The sequence below is a fragment of the Capra hircus genome, chromosome 8 (assembly GCF_001704415.2).
Source record: "Capra hircus breed San Clemente chromosome 8, ASM170441v1, whole genome shotgun sequence".
In the NCBI taxonomy this organism is placed as follows: domain Eukaryota; kingdom Metazoa; phylum Chordata; class Mammalia; order Artiodactyla; family Bovidae; genus Capra; species Capra hircus.
This window is the reverse complement of record NC_030815.1, coordinates 53,110,858-53,129,552: the sequence shown is the minus strand read 5'-3', so window position 1 is coordinate 53,129,552 and position 18,695 is coordinate 53,110,858. Positions and strand designations below refer to the sequence as shown.

Genomic DNA, 18,695 nt, shown 5'->3' with positions numbered 1-18,695 from the left:
TTTACTCATTCTTACTACTATACATGGATGAATATAAACCACTAGTTATTTGTCCATTACAATGTTGGTAAATATTTGTGTGGTTTAGAGATTTTTGCTTTTACTCACATTACCAGTATAACCATCGCTTAACACATGGGCTCAAACGCAAGATTTTCTACTGTGTATGCATCCGAGCGGAATTTTATATATTCACTTTTTTTTAATTTTACTTTATTTTACTTTACAATACTGTATTGGTTTTGCCATACATCAACATGAATCTGTGCCACAGGTGTACATGTGTTCCCAATCCTGAACCCCCCTCCCACCTCCCTCCCCATACCATCTCCCTGGGTCATCCCCGTGCACCAGCCCCAAGCATCCTGTATCCTGCATCGAACCTAGACTGGCGATTCATTTCTTACATGACAGTATACATGTTTCAATACCATTCTCCCAAATCATCCCATCCTCTCCCTCTCCAACAGAGTCCAAAAGACTGTTCTATACATCTGTGTCTCTTTTGCTGTCTCGCATACGGGGTTATCGTTACCATCTTTCTAAATTCCATATATATGTGTTAGTATACTGTATTGGTGTTTTTTTCTGGCTTACTTCACTCTGTAAAATCAGCTCCAGTATCATCCACCTCATTAGAACTGATTCAAATGTATTCTTTTTAATGGCTGAGTAATACTCCATTGTGTCTATGTACCACAGCTTTCTTACTCATTCATCTGCTGATGGACATCTAGGTTGTTTCCATGTCCTGGCTATTATAAACAGTGTTGCAGTGAACACTGGGGTGCATGTGTCTCTTTCAATTCTGGTTTCCTTGGTGTGTATGCCCAGCAGTGGGATTGCTGGGTCATAAGGCAGTTCTATTTCCAGTTTTTTAAGGAATCGCCACACTGTTCTCCATAGTGGCTGTACTAGTTTGCATTCCCATCAATAGTGTAAGAGGGTTCCCTTTTCTCCACACCCTCTCTAGCATTTATTGCTTGTAGACTTTTGGATCGCAGCCATGCTAACTAGCGTGAAATGGTACCTCATTGTGGTCTTGATTTACATTTCTCTGATAATGAGTGATATTGAGCATCTTTTCATGTGTTTGTTAGCCATCTGTATGTCTTCTTTGGTGATTTTTTGATTGGGTCGTTTATTTTTCTGGAATTGAGCTGCATAAGTTGCTTGTATATTTTTGAGATTAGTTGTCAGTTGCTTCATTTGCCATTATTTTCTCCCATTCTGAAGGCTGGCTTTTCACCTTGCTTATATTTTCCTTTGTTGTGCAGAAGCTTTTAATTTTAATTAGATCCCATTTGTTTATTTTTGCTTTTATTTCCAGTATTCTGGGAGGTGGGTCATAGGGGATCCTGCTGTGATTTATGTCGGAGAGTGTTTTGCCTGTTCTCCTCTAGGAGTTTTATAGTTTCTGGTCTTACGTTTAGATCTTTAATCCATTTTGAGTTTATTTTTGTTATATATTCACTTTAATAAGTACTATCAATATGTTTTCACAGGTGTTTATAAGACATTATATGATGTCATCAGTAGATTAGTGTTTGTATGGCTCCACTTCCTCATTAACATTTAGGATTCTCAGACATAATCTTACTGGCATTTTCACCCTAGTTTTAATTAGAATTTCACAAATATAGTTACACATATCATAGGTTCATGGATTGTGTTTCTGCTTCTCAGAATCCTACTCATTTGGCAGAAACATTTTTACTGAAATATAATCTACTGCATATGAGTATGTAATTTAAGTATAAAAACTAAATTTCAAAAAGAAAACACACCCATGGACCCCAAATTTAGATCCAAGAACAGAATATTACCAGCAACTAAGAAGCTGCCCTCAGGGTCCTCAATCATCAGGCATACTGCCACAAAAAGTAACAACTATGCTGCCCCCAATTTCAATATTTATGTTTTGAAGTTTTTTACACTACATTCATTAAAGAAGATTTTGTTTTATGAGGTGAATAATAAAACTGAACATCTTTCTTGTCTGTTTGCTCATTTCTTATTGGATTCCTGGTCTCCTTACATATTTTGGATAGTCTTTCTCTTGTGGCTCAGAGGCAAAGAGTCTGCCTGCAATGCAGGAGACCCAGGTTCATTCCCTGGGTTGGGAAGATCCCCTGCAGAAGGGAATGGCAACCCACTCCAGTATTCTTGCCTGGAGAATCCCAGGGACAGAGGAACCTAAGGAGCTACAGTCCATGGTGTTGCAAAGAGTCAGATTCGACTTAGCGACTAACAGCTTTTCTAAGTTGTATGGGTTGCCAATATTTTCCCAGTTGGATGGACAGCCTTTTTTCATTATTAACAGTATCATTCAAAAGGTGGAAAATGTTAATATCTATGAATTAAAATTTATTTTTTCTCTCCTGTATTTGTGCCTATTTATCCCAAGACACTTTTATCCACCACAAGAACTCAAAGATTTTCTCTGTTTCTGAAGGTTTTCAAACTTTACACCTTTGGGCATTTACATTTAAGTCTCAGTTCCATTGCAGGTTAAATTCCATGTATGGTATATGTTACAGGCTGATGTTCACTTTTTTCCCTACATGGAAATCTAATTATTTTAAAACAATTGTTGAAAAAACTAGCTTACTTAGTTGCACTGGAAACTTTGTAAGAAACAAAATATATATATTAACCATATTGTTAATTTATTTCTGAATTCTATTCTACTTTCGTTATCTTTATGTCTATTCTTATGCTGAAACAATACTTTCCTGAATAACGGAGCTATAAACTAAGCCTTGAAATCAAATATTAGAAACCCAACATTATTCTTATCCAAATTTTTTGGCCAACATATGTTCATGCATTTCCATACATGTATTATAATAAACTTGCTAACTTCCAAAAGAAAAATCTGGTATTTAGATTAGGACTGTGAGAAATCTATAGGGTTCTGAGAGAACTGTCATTTTAAGATGGTCAGTCCTCCAATTTTTAACTGTATCATTTCACTTATTTAGGTCATGATCAATTTTTTACAGAAACATCCTGTAGTTTTAGATTCACAGGTCTTATATTCCTTTGCTAAACTTGTCCTAATTATTTAATTTTTTAATGCTATTAGGAAAGGAATATTTTTCTTAATTTAATTTTTAGAAACAATTTACTATTTACACTGATGATATAGACTGCAACTGTGACAAATTCGCTATTGCTAGTTGTATTTTTCTACATTCCTTAGGACTTTTTGCATAAATGATCATATCATCAGGAAACAGTTTTACTTTTCCCTTTCTATTCTGTCACTATTTCTCTTAAGTTACTGCAGAAGCAAGAATCTTCAGTATGAATTTGAACAGAAGCAGTAAGAAAAGCCATCATTCCTGCACTATTCTTGATATTACAGGGGAAGCATTCAGTCTTTTCCAAATTAAACATTATATTAGTTTCCTAAATTGATGGGGTGCCCTTATATTCTCAGTTTGATATCATGCATGGCTGTTGGATCTTATCAATGCTTTTTCCTTGTCTACTGAAATAATCATACATTTTTTATCCTTTATTCAATAGAGTGTACTTAACACTGATTGGTGAACTATTTTTGCTTTCCTGGGTGTTTTAAAGTATCATAGTGTCTAATCTTTTTAAAATATCGTACTATTTGACTGTAATATTTGCTAAGTATTAGTATTTTTAAATCTGTTAGTGAATATATAGATCTATAACTTCCTCATAATTCCTCTATCTAGTTACAACAGCAGGAGAACAGAGGCAAAGAAACAAAGTGTGGCCTATGCACAGAGGAAAAAGCAGACATAGTTCAAGCAGAAGTAAAGGCATCAGATTTGCTGGGGGAAAAAAAAACGTTAAATAAATTGTCTGAAATGTTCTCAGAGAGTTAAAAAGAGCCATTGAGAAAGAGAGAAAGGAAACCAGGTGAATGTTACAACAAATGGAAAGTATCAACAAAGAGACAGAAATTATAAAAGAAACCAAACAAGTTCCAGACCTGAAAACTACAGTAACTGAAAGAAAAAATACATTAGAGAATTTCAAAAGCAGAGTTGAGCTAGCAGTAAACATGTATACACATCAGTCAAAATTATTTTTTTTAAAAAAGAAAAGAAACAAAGGATAAAGAAAAATGAATACAACCTAAAGGGCCTGTAAGATACCATAATGTAAGGTGATATATGCATTATGAGAACACCAGCAAGAAACAAGATGAAGAGAGGGCAAGAAAGCATATCTGAAAAAATAATTACCAAAAATGTGCCCAAATATGATGAAAAACTGGGACAGAAGAGCCTGGCAGGCTACAGCACATGGAGCCACAAAGAGTTGGACACAATTGGGCAACTGAGCAAAGCACATTCATGAACCTAAAAAATCTATAACTGAAAGTAACATATATTCAAATACATCCACTCCAAAACATATTATCATTGAACAGTTGAAAGACAAAGGAAGAAACTTGCAAGCAATAAGAGAAGTGAGCTGCCTATGCTAAGACTCTCAATAAATTATTAAAAGCTAATTTCTTACCAGAAACCATGAAGGTCTAAAGGTAATGAAAAGTCATATTTGACACCAAGGATTATGTGTCTGGCAAAACTATCCTTCAAAATGAGAGAGAAATTAAGATATTTCCAGACAAACAACAACAACATAAGGAGTGTATCATCACTATACTTGCCCAATAAGATATCCTTGCCAGAGCCCTTTAGGTAAGGAAAAGAATACTAGATAGTAACTCAAAGCTATATAAAGAAGAAGAAATCTTCAGTACATATAATTACATGGGTAAATAAATAGAGAGATGTTGTCTTCTTAGTTCAGAGTCACCTTTTTTATTTCCTGTACACTTAAAACCATAGAATAATTATAATGACACTACTGAATACACAATGTATAATACGGAACTTGTGACAACACCACAGGGTATATACAAAGCTGTACAACAGTTTCTGGCTGCTTTGCAGTTAAACTGGTATTAATTCAAAGCACAGTTTTATAAATTCAGAATGTTAAAAGAAAAAATTTCCTAATCAGTAATGACTTTAATGCTTACTATTTTACTTATGTATTTGGTATCTGTACAGGTGTCTCTGTCCTCATCTTTATCTCTGTATTCTTTTTGAGCTGCAAAATTCCTTAAGGATAAGACTTGTATCTGTTTAACTCAATTTGTACACTATAGACAGAGCACAAGCATCAAATGAACATTTGACACAGTTCAATAATGACAAACACAAGAGAAAATCAAACATAAATCAAGAGACATTAGAAAAAAAGCAGATGAAAATACAAAATCTCTTATTTTAGGATCATGCTATATATAACTTGTAAAATCTACTACTTCAAGTTTATATATGAGATTATATTGGTTTTATTACTTAAAACGAGAATTTCAGTGAGTCACAGGACTAAAATACAAAGTAAAAGAAACAAATATTTTGGACTTTTAGATTAAAAAAATAGTGGTCAGTGAGAACAAACAAGACATGAAAAGGAATGAAATAGATTTACATTTCACTACTCTGATTTTCTCTCCATGTTAAAAAAAAAAAAGGCAAAAACATTACCTTTAAGTCTTATCTGGATCAACTGGAAGTGGGTAGTGGGCTAAAAAACCATTTAAAAAGCTCGTTAAAACAAAAGGCGCAGAAGAACAATAACAAAAACCACACTTGTAGGGTTACTTCTAACATGGAAGCATCAGGGGGTAAAAACAGCACAAACGCCACATTCTACTGCATCCTCCTCAGTTCAGGGAGACACGAAATGGCACGGAAAAAACATCTTACCCAATTAATCCAGAAACCTGTAAACCCTCGTTACACTTTGGGGAAGGTTAACAGGGACATGAGTTTGAGCAAGCTTGGAAGTTGGTGATGGACAGGGAAGCCTGGCGTTCTGCAGTCCATGGGGTTGCAAAGAGTGAGACACGACTGAGTGAGTGAACGCAACTGACCAGATTTAGTCCAGTATTTAGCATAGCCATTTCATGGCTGAAAATACATGGTGGTAGTGGTGGTGGTTCAGTTGCTAAACTATGTCCAACTCTTTTGACCCTATGGACTACAGTCCACTGAGCTCCTCTGTCCATAGGATTTCCCAAGCAAGAATACTAGAGCAGGTTGCCATTTCTTTCTTCAAGCAACAATGGATAGAACCATTCAATCAAAAGGAACAAACTGACAAAATGGATGAAAGAAAATTGGATCCAACTACATGCTGTCTACTTTGTTGTTACTCAGTCACTCATTGTGTCTGTTTGTGACCCCATGGACACGGACTGCAGTATGCCAGGATTCCATGTCCCTCACCATCTCCTGTCACCATCTCCTGTACATCACCATGCTGTCTACGAGATTCCTTTTAGATCCAAATACACAAATAGAAAAGTGAAAGGACTGAAAAAAAGAGACTCTATGAAAACAGTAATCACAACAGAGGTGGTAATTTCTAACAAAAGACTTTAAAAACTGTAACAAAAGAGGTAAACCTGGATTTAGAAAAGGCAGAGGACCCAGAGATCAAATGGCCAACATCCAGTGGACCACAGAAACAGCAAGAGAATCCATCCCCAAAAAAAGTCTACTTCTGCTGCATTGATTATGCTAAAGCCTTTGACTATGTGGATCACAACAAACTGTGGAAAATTCTTAGAGATGGGAATACCAAGCCACCTTACCTGCTTCCTGAGAAACCTGTATGCAGGACAAGAAGCAACAGTGAGAACCAGAAATGGAACAACAGACTTTCAAAACTGGGAAAGGAGTACATCAAGGCTGTATATTGTCACTCTGTTTATTTAACTTATATGCAAGTACATCATCCAAAATGTGGGGCTGGATGATTCACAAGGTTAAATCAAGATTGCCAGGAGAACTATCAACAACCTCAGATGTGATTGATACCACTTTAATGGCAGAAAGCAAAGAGGAACTAAAGAGCCTTTTGATGAATGCAAGAGGAGAGTGAAAATGTTGGCTTAAAACTCAACATTTAAAAAACAAAGATCATGACATCAGTCCCATCACTTCATGGCAAACAGATGGGGAAAAAGTGGAAACAGTGACAGATTTCATTTCTTTGGCTCCAAAATATCTGCGGAAGGTGACTGTAGTCACGAAATTAAAAGAAGCTTGCTCTTTGGAAGAAAAGCTATGACAAACCTGGACAGCATATTAAAAAGCAGAGACATCACTTTACTGACAAATGTTCATATAGTCAAAGCTATGATTCTTCCAGCAGTCATGTATAGATATGAAAGTTGGACCATAAAGAAGGTTGAGTGCCAAAGAGTTGATGCTTTTGAACTATGGTACTGGAGAAGACTCTTGAGAGTCTCATGGACTACAAGGAGATCAAACCAGTCAATTTTAAAGGAAATCAACCTTGAACATTCACTGGAAGGACTGATGCTTAAACTGAAGTTTCAATACTTTGGCCACCTGATGCAAAGTGTCAATTCACTGGAAAAGACCCTGATGCTGGGAAAGACAGAGGGCAAGAGAAGATGGGGCAACAGAGGATGAGATAGACGGATAGCATCACTGACTCAATGGACATGAGTTTGAGCTAAGGCACAGGAACCAGAGATCAAGTTGCCAACATATGCTGGATCACAGAAAAGGCAAGGGAATTCCAAAAATTCATCTACTTCTGCTTTACTAACTACACTAAAACTGTCACATTTGTTTATACTCAAGACTAATGAGAACTGAGAAACAACATTTAACGCTGGTGGGACTAAACATTCGTAATCAAAAAGCAAATTTGGCAAAATTCATTAAAATATAAAATTCACATTTTACTCAACAATACCACTTCCAGAAATGTATCCAGTGGATAAAAAAATTACTCAAATATATGTATAAGAAAGTTCAAAGCAGTGATTTTTTTACAACTAAAAATATAACAATATAAAAGCCCATCAAAAGAGAATTACATTAGGCAAAGGATGGTACACTCACAAAATTTAACACTATGCCACCATTTAAAAAAAAGGCATATCTGTATATGCTGGACAGGTAAATATCTCTAAGGTAAACAACACACGTTAATAATGGAGGAAAAAGACAGATTTAAAACAGGAAGTATAATGATCCCATTTACGTAAATTTTAAGAACATTATAATATAAACACATACATATGTATACACACAGAGAGATGCATATTTGTACATGTGTGTATTAGCAAAAGCTATAAACATTTTCAAAAAACTAGAGAAGCAGTAGTTAACCACTAAGGAAAGGGATTAAAGACTGGAAAAGTGAAGAAAGGTAGACATCATTTCATACTTTGGTTTACTATCTGCATTTTTAACTATTTTATCATTTTCTCTTTCAAAATGTAATTTTAAAAAGTCTATTACAGATTAATTGTTTCACTCCAAATTTCTGTGGTTACACATACTCTTTGTGAAATCTGTTTTTTAATTCTGCTTTCATTAATTTTGAAAACACATTACCTGAGATGATTTGACAGGCACATTTACTTCAGCTGCAGGTGAGGGTTTTGGAATGCTTTCAATCAGTTCCAAAATCCCTTGCAGTTTTTTATCTGAGATTCGTAAAGAAACTAATGGTAAGTTTCCATAAATCTTGAATCTGTTTCAAAAAGACAGAAATCACTATTTTAAAAATGACTATTCATCTTACATTATCTAAGAATAATCAAAGGTGATATTAAGCACTAAAAATTATCTACACGGTCCACGAGACAAATTATTTCACAATCTAAGAATTCCCATCATTTTTCCTTACTGACCAATCTCATCAGCTGAATTAACAACATTATATTTAAAAGGCTTATTTTCTATTGTTATTATGTTTACTATCCCCCTATTATTTTGTCAATGCCAGTTGACAATTATTACTTATGAAGTGTTTATTACCAACAGGCATAAAGGAAAGCCTTAATGATATGTAATACAATAAATAATTCTCACAATCTATGAGGCAAAAATGTATTTCTGCTCCCTATTTCTTATAAGTTCCCATATGCACATGGTTCCTAGCAGGAAATTAGGTTTGGCAAGTACAAATAACTTGTTCAAGAGATTATATATCTAAAATCAGGATTAAAAGTCAGATCTGAATGAAAAATCACAATCATATAGAGAAATATGTAACAAAATTCAACACCCATTCATGATAAGAACTCTCAGTAAATTAGAATTAAGAAATATCTTGGAAAAACCTACAACCAACATCATCCTTAACAGTGAGAAACTGAACGTTCTCCCAACAAGATTGGGTACAAAACAAAGATGTCCCTCTCACCACTCCTTTTCAACATCACACTAGAAGTCATGCCAGTGCAGTAAGCCAAGAAAAGAAAATTTAAAAGTATACAGATGGGTAAAGACATAAAACTGTCTTTGTCAACAGACAACATGATCATCCTTGTAAATTATCTATAAAAAAATTCCTGAAACTAATAAGCTAATATAGCATAGTTGTACGATATAAGATTAATACAGAATAGTGAACTGCTTCCCTATATACCAAAGGACAAGTACAATGTGAAATTAAAAATATAAGAACATTTATATTAGCATCCAAAGAAAGTAATACTGAGGCATAAATCTAACAAAATAAATACAAAATTCATAGGAGGAAAACTATAAAATTCTGATAATAAACAACGAAATAAATGAAGAGATATTCCACATTGAAGGGTAGGAAAATTCAATACTGTTGAGATGTCAGTTAATCCCCAACTGAGCTATAGATTCAATGCAATCACAATCAATATCCCATGAAGTTATTTAATGGATATGGACAAATTGATTTTAAAATTTATATGGAGAGGCAAAAGACCCAGAACATATTAGTCAACATAACACTGAAGAAGAGCAACGTTGGAGGATTGACATTCCCTGATCCAAGACTTACTCTAAAGCTACAGTAAGCAAGACAGTGTGCTACTGTCAAAACAATATACAAACAGATCAACGGAACAGAATAGAGTGCAAAACAGACCTCCACAAATACAGTCTGAATCTCTGGCAAAAAAGCAAAGACAAATAATGGAGCAAAGACATTCTCTTCAACAAATGGTGCTGAATAAATGAATATTGACATGCAAAAACATTAATTTAGACATAGGCTTTATACCTTTCACAAAAGCCAAATGAAAGTGGACCACAGACCTAAATTTAAAACCCAATACTATAAAGCTCCACAAAGATAAATCAAGGAAAACTTAGATGACCTTTTCAGATACTTTTTAAATATCACTTAATAGATACAATGCAAAGGCACAATTCATGAAAGAACTAATTGATAAACTGGATTTGGTTAAAATTTTAAAACTTTTGGAACTTCCCTGACAATTCCTGGTTCTAGTGCAGGGAGCAAGGGTTTGATCCCTGTTCAGGGAACTAAGATCCTATATGCCACAGCCAAAACAGAGAGTAATGAATTAAAAAAAATTTTTTTTAAGCTTCTGCTCTACAAAAGAAAATTCCAAGAGAATTATAAGACAAGCAACCAAGTGGGAGAAAATATTTGCAAAAGAAAGATCTCATAAAGGAACACTATCCATAAAGTTCAAGAAGTTTATAATACTCAATGAGAAGGCAATCTAGTTGAAAAACAGGCCAAAGATCTTGACACCTCATCAAAGACACACAGACAGCAAATAAGCAAAGATGTTTCACATTATATACTACCAGAGAAATACAAATCAAAATAAGAATTACTGAGATATAACTATGCACCTACTATAACAACCAAAATCAGGAATACTGACAACACTAAATAATGGCAAGGATGTGGAGCAGCAGGAACTCACAATCACTACTGACAGCAATGCAAAAGGGTATAGCCACTTAGAAGACAGTCTGAAAGGTTCTCAAAAAACTAAAGATACTCTTACCATATGATCTAGCAATTTTGCTCCTTGATATTTACCCCAAAGGAATGTAAAGTTATGTCCCCATAAATCCTATGGGGATTTATCCATAAATTTATCCATTTATCCATGGATGTCTGTAACAGCTTTGCCCATAAATTTATATGAATTAAGTTCATCCACAAAATTTTATATTTCAATTTTATAGCTAAACTTGGAAGCAACCAAGATGTCCTGCAGAAGGTAATGGATAAACAATTTGTGATACATCAGATAATGGAATATTATTTGGAAGCAACCAAGATGTCCTGCAGAAGGTAATGGATAAACAATTTGTGATACATCAGATAATGGAATATTATTTAGCATTAAAAAATTGAGCTATCAAGTCATGAAACGATAGGGAGGAACCTCAAATGCATATTACTAAGTGAAAGATGCCAAACTGAAAAGTCTTTCTCCTCTTTAATTCCATCTATATAACATTCTGGAAAAGGCAAAACTATGGACACAGTAAAAAGATCAGGGCTTGCTAGGGCTTGTGTGACAGAGGAGGGATAAAACCGAAGATTTTTAAAGCAGTGAAAATACTCTCTAAGATAAAAGTCTATATGATACCGTAATGACGGATACATGTCACGCATTTGTCCAAACCCATTCAATGTACAACATCAAGAGTGAAATATAATGTAAACTACAGACTTTGCTAAAAAAAAGGTCCATCTACTCAAGGATATGGTTTTTCCAGTGGTCATGTATGGATGTGAAAGTTGGACTGTGAAGAAAGCTGAGCGCAGAAGAATTGATGCTTTTGAACTGTGGTGTTGGAGAAGACTCTTGAGAGTCCCTTGGACTGCAAGGAGATCCAACCAGTCCATTCTGAAGGAGATCAGCCCTGAGATTTCTTTGGAAGGACTGATGCTAAAGCTGAAACTCCAGTACTTTGGCCATCTCATGCGAAGAGTTGACTCATTGGAAATGACTCTGATGCTGGGAGGGATTGGGGGCAGGAGGAGAAGGGGACGACAGAGGATGAGATGGTTTGATGGCATCACCGACTCGATGCACGTGGGTTTCAGTGAACTCCAGGAGTTGGTGATGGACAGGGAGGCCTGGCGTGCTGCGATTCATGGGGTCGCAAAGAGTTGGCCATGACTGAGCGACTGAACTGAAGTGAAAAGACTTTGGGTAATTATGATGTGTCAATGGAAGTTTGATCTGTTAATGTAAATCTAACAAGTGTGCCACTTGGTGAGGGATATTGTTAATGGCGAAGGCTATGCATGGATGGCTCCATTGGTAAAGAATCTGCCTGCAACACAGGAGACCCTGGTTTGATTCCTGGATTGGGAAGATCCACTGGAGAAGGGATAGGCCTTCCCACTCCAATAGTCCTAGGCTTCCCTGGTAGTTGAGCTGGTGAAGAATCCACCTGCAATGCAGGAGACGCTGGTTCGATTCCTGAGTTAGATGACCCCTGGAGAAGGGAACAGCTACCCACTCCAGTATTCTGGCCAACAGAATTCCATGGACTAGTCTATGGGGTCGCAAAGAATCGGACACGACTGAGCATTTTTCATTTTCATGCATGAGTGGATGCAAGGGGCATAAGGACAATCTCTGGAGCTTCCTATCAACTTTTCTGTGACTCTGAAACTGCTGCAATATGAAGAAAATCTTTTAAAAAGAATATATTAAAAAGAGACTGACATCAAAGACAGAATAAATTTTCATTCACAATTTTTATCCCTCATTTTTTAAAACTTACTTTTCAGTCAAACATAATGACTGCTAAAAATATATCTGAATTCCTTGAGAAAATTATAGCTTTCATTTATCTCTAATAGCCTAAGTATTTTTAACTAATCCAATACATCCTAATTTAACAGGTACACATTATGGATCCATCTCATTAATGTACCTAAACTTATTTTCAATTTCTTTTAGTAAGGCAGCTGAACAACATGAAGATGACAGGTGCCAAAATACTACCCACCAAATAATAAGAGGATTTCCTTTCATTTGCCTTAAACTTTTTAAGTTCAAACTTCAAAAAAAGTTCCCTGATACTTGTAGAGTTCTAGAATTTTATGTAATGTCATATCCACTTTATACTGCCCACATTATAAAACTAAAATTAAATGCTTCTTAGATTTCATCTTTCTAAATCATTATAGTTTCTGCCTGTGATTATTTTAGGCACACATCTCTGGTCCTAACATAGCCATTTTAGTATCATAAGGATACGAGTAGAAAGAGCTTTCCTGGAGGATTTTCCCTTTTGTTGGTTACGTAATGCACTGAACCACAGTTTGGCAAAATATGGCCATGGATTAATCCAGCATGCTGCTTATTTTTGTAAATAAAGTATTCTGGAATACAGCTATACATATTCATTCTGTGCTGTTTACAGCTGCTTTCATGCTAAAACACCAGAGCTGAGTACTTGTGACAGACGATACAACTTCAAGCTTAAAATATTTACTATCTAGCTCTGCAAAGAAACAGTCTGCTTAGTGTCACACTGAGCTAATCTTTCACATACTCTTGATTCCATTATTTCACATACTCTTGATTCCATTATCTATATAAAAACATTTTAATCAGCTACTTTAATTCCTGCTATGCTATACATATTCCCTACATTGCTGCTGCTGCTGCTAAGTTGCTTCAGTTGTGTCCGACTCTGTGCGACCCCATAGATGGCAGCCCACCAGGCTCCCCCATCCCTGGGATTCTCCAGGCAAGAACACTGGAGTGGGGTGCCATTGCCTTCTCTGATTCCCTACATTACAGGACATAATCATATATTTATAGAGAAATCTAAAGCAAGGGATGTTAGCCATTTCTTCTATCAGTAATATCATCTTTTTTGGTACCCTATAATATCCTGGATTCTAGCACACTTAAGTAAAGTGCTGGAAAAAAAGTTTATTCATAATCACGTTTACAACAGGAAATCACATGCATCTTTGACTTTTCTCATGTACTGACAAACTTTAAAAGGAATATCAGACAATAGTAAATAGGCAGGAGAACATCTGGAAAGAACCCAAAGAATGTAAGCCTTGCATCTAAAATTAACCTACACCTAATGCTTGATTATACAAAATAGCAAAATGTATAGAATGGTCTTCTTTCCTTCTTTCTCAAACCAAATCCCGGTATTCCTCTACTTTAAGACTCTCAGAGTCCCAGTTTGATATTTTCAATTAAGGAAGTATAAGCGAATGAGAGTTAGTAAACTGTACAATGTTTCCTAAAGAATAGAATCATTATAATTTGAAAGGCAGAAAAAAAAAAAAAGTACACAGGTTTCTTTTAAGTCTCTTCCCTTCACACGGCCACAACAGTAAAACAGTATGAAAAAGGTCCATAACACAGCATATGCAAAAAAGACCAGGCTATCACTACTTCCTACTATCCCTTCCACCCATACTTCAAGCACAAAACCTTGACCACTACTATATGAGCATTCGCTTGTTTCCTCTCTAGTAATAAATCCCCTTAGACTGTCCACTGTCTGGTAGTTGTTAGATGTGTCTTTCTTTAAATTTTTAAGTAGATCTGTAGCTGAGGTTTGAAAGTTTGCAAGGGAGAAAAATTACTGGTGGAAAGAAAAGGTGAAAGGGCTAGCTAGCTATAGTCTAAAACTATTTAGAACTAAATCAGTTAAATAGCCCAGTCTAACTCAACAGATAAAATCAACTATTACTATGATTTTTCATTCTAACTCTACCTTTTATTTCCTACAGGATTTAAAAGACAAATGCATGAAAATAATTATAAATCTATGATAATGAGTATAAAATATACAATAAGGATATAATTTCTGACATCAATGACAAGATGGAGGGGGTTGAGCAGTAAATAGTAGTTTTTTTATGCAATTAAATTAAGCTGATGTCAATTTTAAAAAGATTGTCAACTTTACAATGTTACAGGTAATCTCCATGAAAATAACTAATAAAAAATTACCTACAGAAGATGCATATCTGGAAAAGAGAAGGGCATCAAGACACGTCAAAACAAGAAAATCAACTAAACAAAACAAAGGCCAAAAAGGAGGGAAAAAAGGGACAAAAAAGCTGTAAGACACACAGAAAGTAACAAAATTACAAAATTAAAATTATCAGTATTTACTTCAAACATAATGGTTTAAACTTCACAAAGATATAAACTGACAGAATGGATTTTTTAAAAAACAGATCAAACTATATGCTTTCTGCAAGGGACTTACTTTAAATCTAAGGACACAAACAGTTTGAAAGTGAAAGATATTCCATCCCAATAATACCCAGAAGAAAGCAGAAATGGCTATAATAATATCACTCAAACCAGACTGGTAGGTCAAAACCTGTAATTACACAAAAGACATTGTACAATAAAAGGTAACTTCATCAAGAAGATATAATAACTAGAAACGTATACACACCAAATATCAGAGCTCAAAAATAAATGAAATATTGATAGAACTGAGGAAAAAATTCACTCTACAGTTAACATGAGACTTCAAAACCTACCCCACTTTCAATAATTGACAGAAGAGCCAGAGGAAAGATCAAGAAAGAAATAGAGGATGAAAACAATACTATCAACAAACATAAACGAATACTCCTACATCAACAGCAGAATACACATTGTTCATACATGTACACAGAAGATTTTCCAGGACAGACCAAATTTTAGGTCATAACACAGGAGTCAAAATTTTTTAAAGATCGAAATCATAGAAAGTATCTTTTTAAATCACAATGGAATGAAACTAGAAATCAACAGCAGAATGAAAAATGTAAAATTATGAATATGTATAAATTAACACATTTACTGTTAAACAATGAGTCGAAGAAGTCACAAGGAAAACAAATATATTGAGACAACTGAAAATCAAGATACAACATACCAAAATTCATAGCATAAAGTAATAACTATACTGAGGGAAATTTATAGCTGTAAACATTTATACTGAAAAAGAAAGATCTCAAATCAACAACACAACTTTATATCTTAAAGAACTAAAAAAGGAGAAAACTAACCCAAAAGTTAGCTGAAGTAAAGAAATACAGATCAGAGAGAAATAAAATAGAGAATTTAAAAATAATTGAGAAAATCAACAAGAGTTGGTTCTTTAAAAAGATGAACAAAACTGAAGAATCTTTAGTAAGATTAAAGAGAGAATCAACTAAAATCAGAAATGAAAGTGGGGACATCACTACCAATTCTACCAAAATAAGAGGGAATTTATGCCAACAAATTGGATAACCTAATGTGAACAAATTCCTAGAAACACAGACCAATCAACACTGAGTTTTGAAGAAACAGAAAATCTAGATAGATATATAACTAATATAGAGAGTGAATCACTAATCAAAAATCGCCTAAGGAATAAAAGCCCATGATCAGATGGTTTCACAAGTGAATTCTATCATACATTTAAACATTTAAAGGAGAAACACACATTTTTCTCAACCTCTTCCTGAAAGGAAAGGAATACTTCCTAAGGCATCTTAAGGAGAGCATTACTGATACCAAAACCAGACAAAAATACCACAAGAAAATAAAAAAAAAACTACAAACCAATATCCCTTATGAACACTGATGCAAAAATCCTCAAAAATGAGAGCAAACAAAATTCAACACCATATTAAAAGGATTTAACATCATGACCCAGTAGGACTTACCCCACTGGGATAAGGAATGGAAAAGTGGTTCAAACATATGAAAACAGATCAACGTAATACACCACATTAACAAAATGAAAGGACAAAAATAACATCTGATCATTTCAACTGAAGAAGAAAAAGCATTTGAAAATTTTAACACATTTCCCTAATAAAAAATGCTTAAAAATTATAAACAGAAGGAAACTAACTCAGAATAAGAAAGGTCACATATGAACAAACTACAGATAGCATACTCAAGGAAAAGATGAAAAGCTTTTCCTCTATTATCAGAATAAAGGATGCAAACTTAAATTACCTTTATTCAACATAGTACTGGAAATTCTACCCAGAGAAATTAGGCAAGAAAAAGGAAAAAAAAGGTATCCAAAGTAGAAATGATGAAATAAAATTGCCTCTGTTTTAAAATAAAGTGGTCTTATATGTACAAAATCCTAACAATTGCACACACACACACAGTTAGAACTTACAAGCAAATTCAAAGTTGCACAAGATAAAATCAACTCAAAAATGTCAACTGAGTTTCCATTTACAAAGAAATTAAGAAAACAATTCCATTTATAATAGCATCAAAAAGAATAAGCTTAATCAGGGAAGCAAAAGACACAGTGAAAAGTACAAAATAATGTGGAAAGAAATTAAAGATACAAGTAAATGGCAAAATAGCTTGTATTCATAGATTGGAAGACAATGTTAACACGTCACAACTAAAAACACCTACAGATTCAAAATCTCAATGACATCTGTTGTAAAAATAGAAATATTCATCTTAAAATTCATGTAGAATCTCAATAGACTCCAAATCACCAAATCAATGTAGAAAAAGATTAGCATTGGATGACTCACACTTCCTGATTTCATTATTACAAAGCTACAGTAATCAGAACAGTGTGTTACTGGCATAAAGACAGACACAGAGACCAAAGGAACAGAATAGAAAGTCCAGAAATAAACCCTCACATATATGGGCAAATGATTTTCAACAGAGGTTATCAAGAATATTCCACAGAGAAAGAATAGTCTTTTCAACAAATGGTGCTGAAAAACTGCATACCCACATGCAAAAGAATAAAACTGATTCATTAACGTATACCATATCCAAAAATTAACTCAAAAAGATTTCTTAACAGTTAAAGTATAAAATTCTTTGAAAAAATATATAGGAAAAACTTCAGGACACTTGATTTGCTAATTTCTCATTTGACAAAAAAGCACAAGCAACAAAGATAAATTAAACTTACTCATACTTTAAAGCATTAGTGCATCAAAGGACATATCAAAAGATTATAAGACAATACAGAAACAAAAGAAAAGATCTGCAACTCATTTCTCTAAGAGGAAGTTAATATCCCAGAAAGTATTAAGGACAAAACAAATTTGCTGCAACTTGACAACAAAAAACACAAACAATGTAATTAAAAGGTATGAGGTGGTGTGGTAATGCAGGTTTGATCCCTCGGTCGAGAAGATCCCCTGGAGAAGAAAATGGTAACCCTCTCCAGTATTTTTGCCTCGAAAATTCCATGGGCAGGGGAGTCTGGTGGGCTATAATCCATGGGATTGCAAACAGATGGACATAATTTATGTGACAGACCACACACAAAGGACTTGAATTGAAGGTAATGCTCAAAGTCCTTCAACCTAGGCTTCAACTGTATGTGGACTGAGAACCTCCAGAGGTACAAGCTGGATTTAGAAAAGGCAGAGAAACCAGAGACCAAATTGTCAACAACTGCTGGATCACAGAAAAAGCAAGAGAATCCCAGAAAAACATCTGCTTCATTGACAATGTCAAAGCCTTTGACTGCGTGTATCACAATAAACTGTGGAAAATTCTGAAAGAGATGGGAATACCAGATCACCTTACCTGCCTCCAAAAAAACCTGTATGCAAGGCAAGAAGCAATAGTTACAACTAGACATAGAACAATGAACTGTCTCAAAATTGGGAAAGGAGTATGTCAAGGCTGTATACTGTCACCCTGCTTAATTAATTTATATGCAGAGTATATCATGTGAAATGCCAGGCTAGACGAACCACAAGCTGGAATCAAAATTTCCAGTAGAAATATCAATAACTTCAGATAGGCAGATGACACCACCTTAATGGAAGAATGCAAAGAGGAACTAAAGAGCTTCTTGATGAAAGGTAAAGAGGAGAGTGAAAAAGCTGGCTTAGCA

The 18,695-nt window shown here is 34.7% G+C and overlaps 1 protein-coding gene across 3 annotated transcripts in view; it reads right to left on the bottom strand.

Moving 5' to 3' along the window:
* The window catches only part of VPS13A (vacuolar protein sorting 13 homolog A), a 267,901-nt gene that overhangs the window by 155,916 nt on the left and 93,290 nt on the right, over window positions 1-18,695 (bottom strand). For all 3 annotated transcript variants that reach the window (XM_005683796.3, XM_018052091.1, XM_018052090.1), the window contains one exon: window positions 8,445-8,583. In XM_005683796.3, coding sequence (XP_005683853.1) covers window positions 8,445-8,583 — 139 coding nt within the window. The remainder of the gene's footprint in view (window positions 1-8,444; window positions 8,584-18,695) is intronic.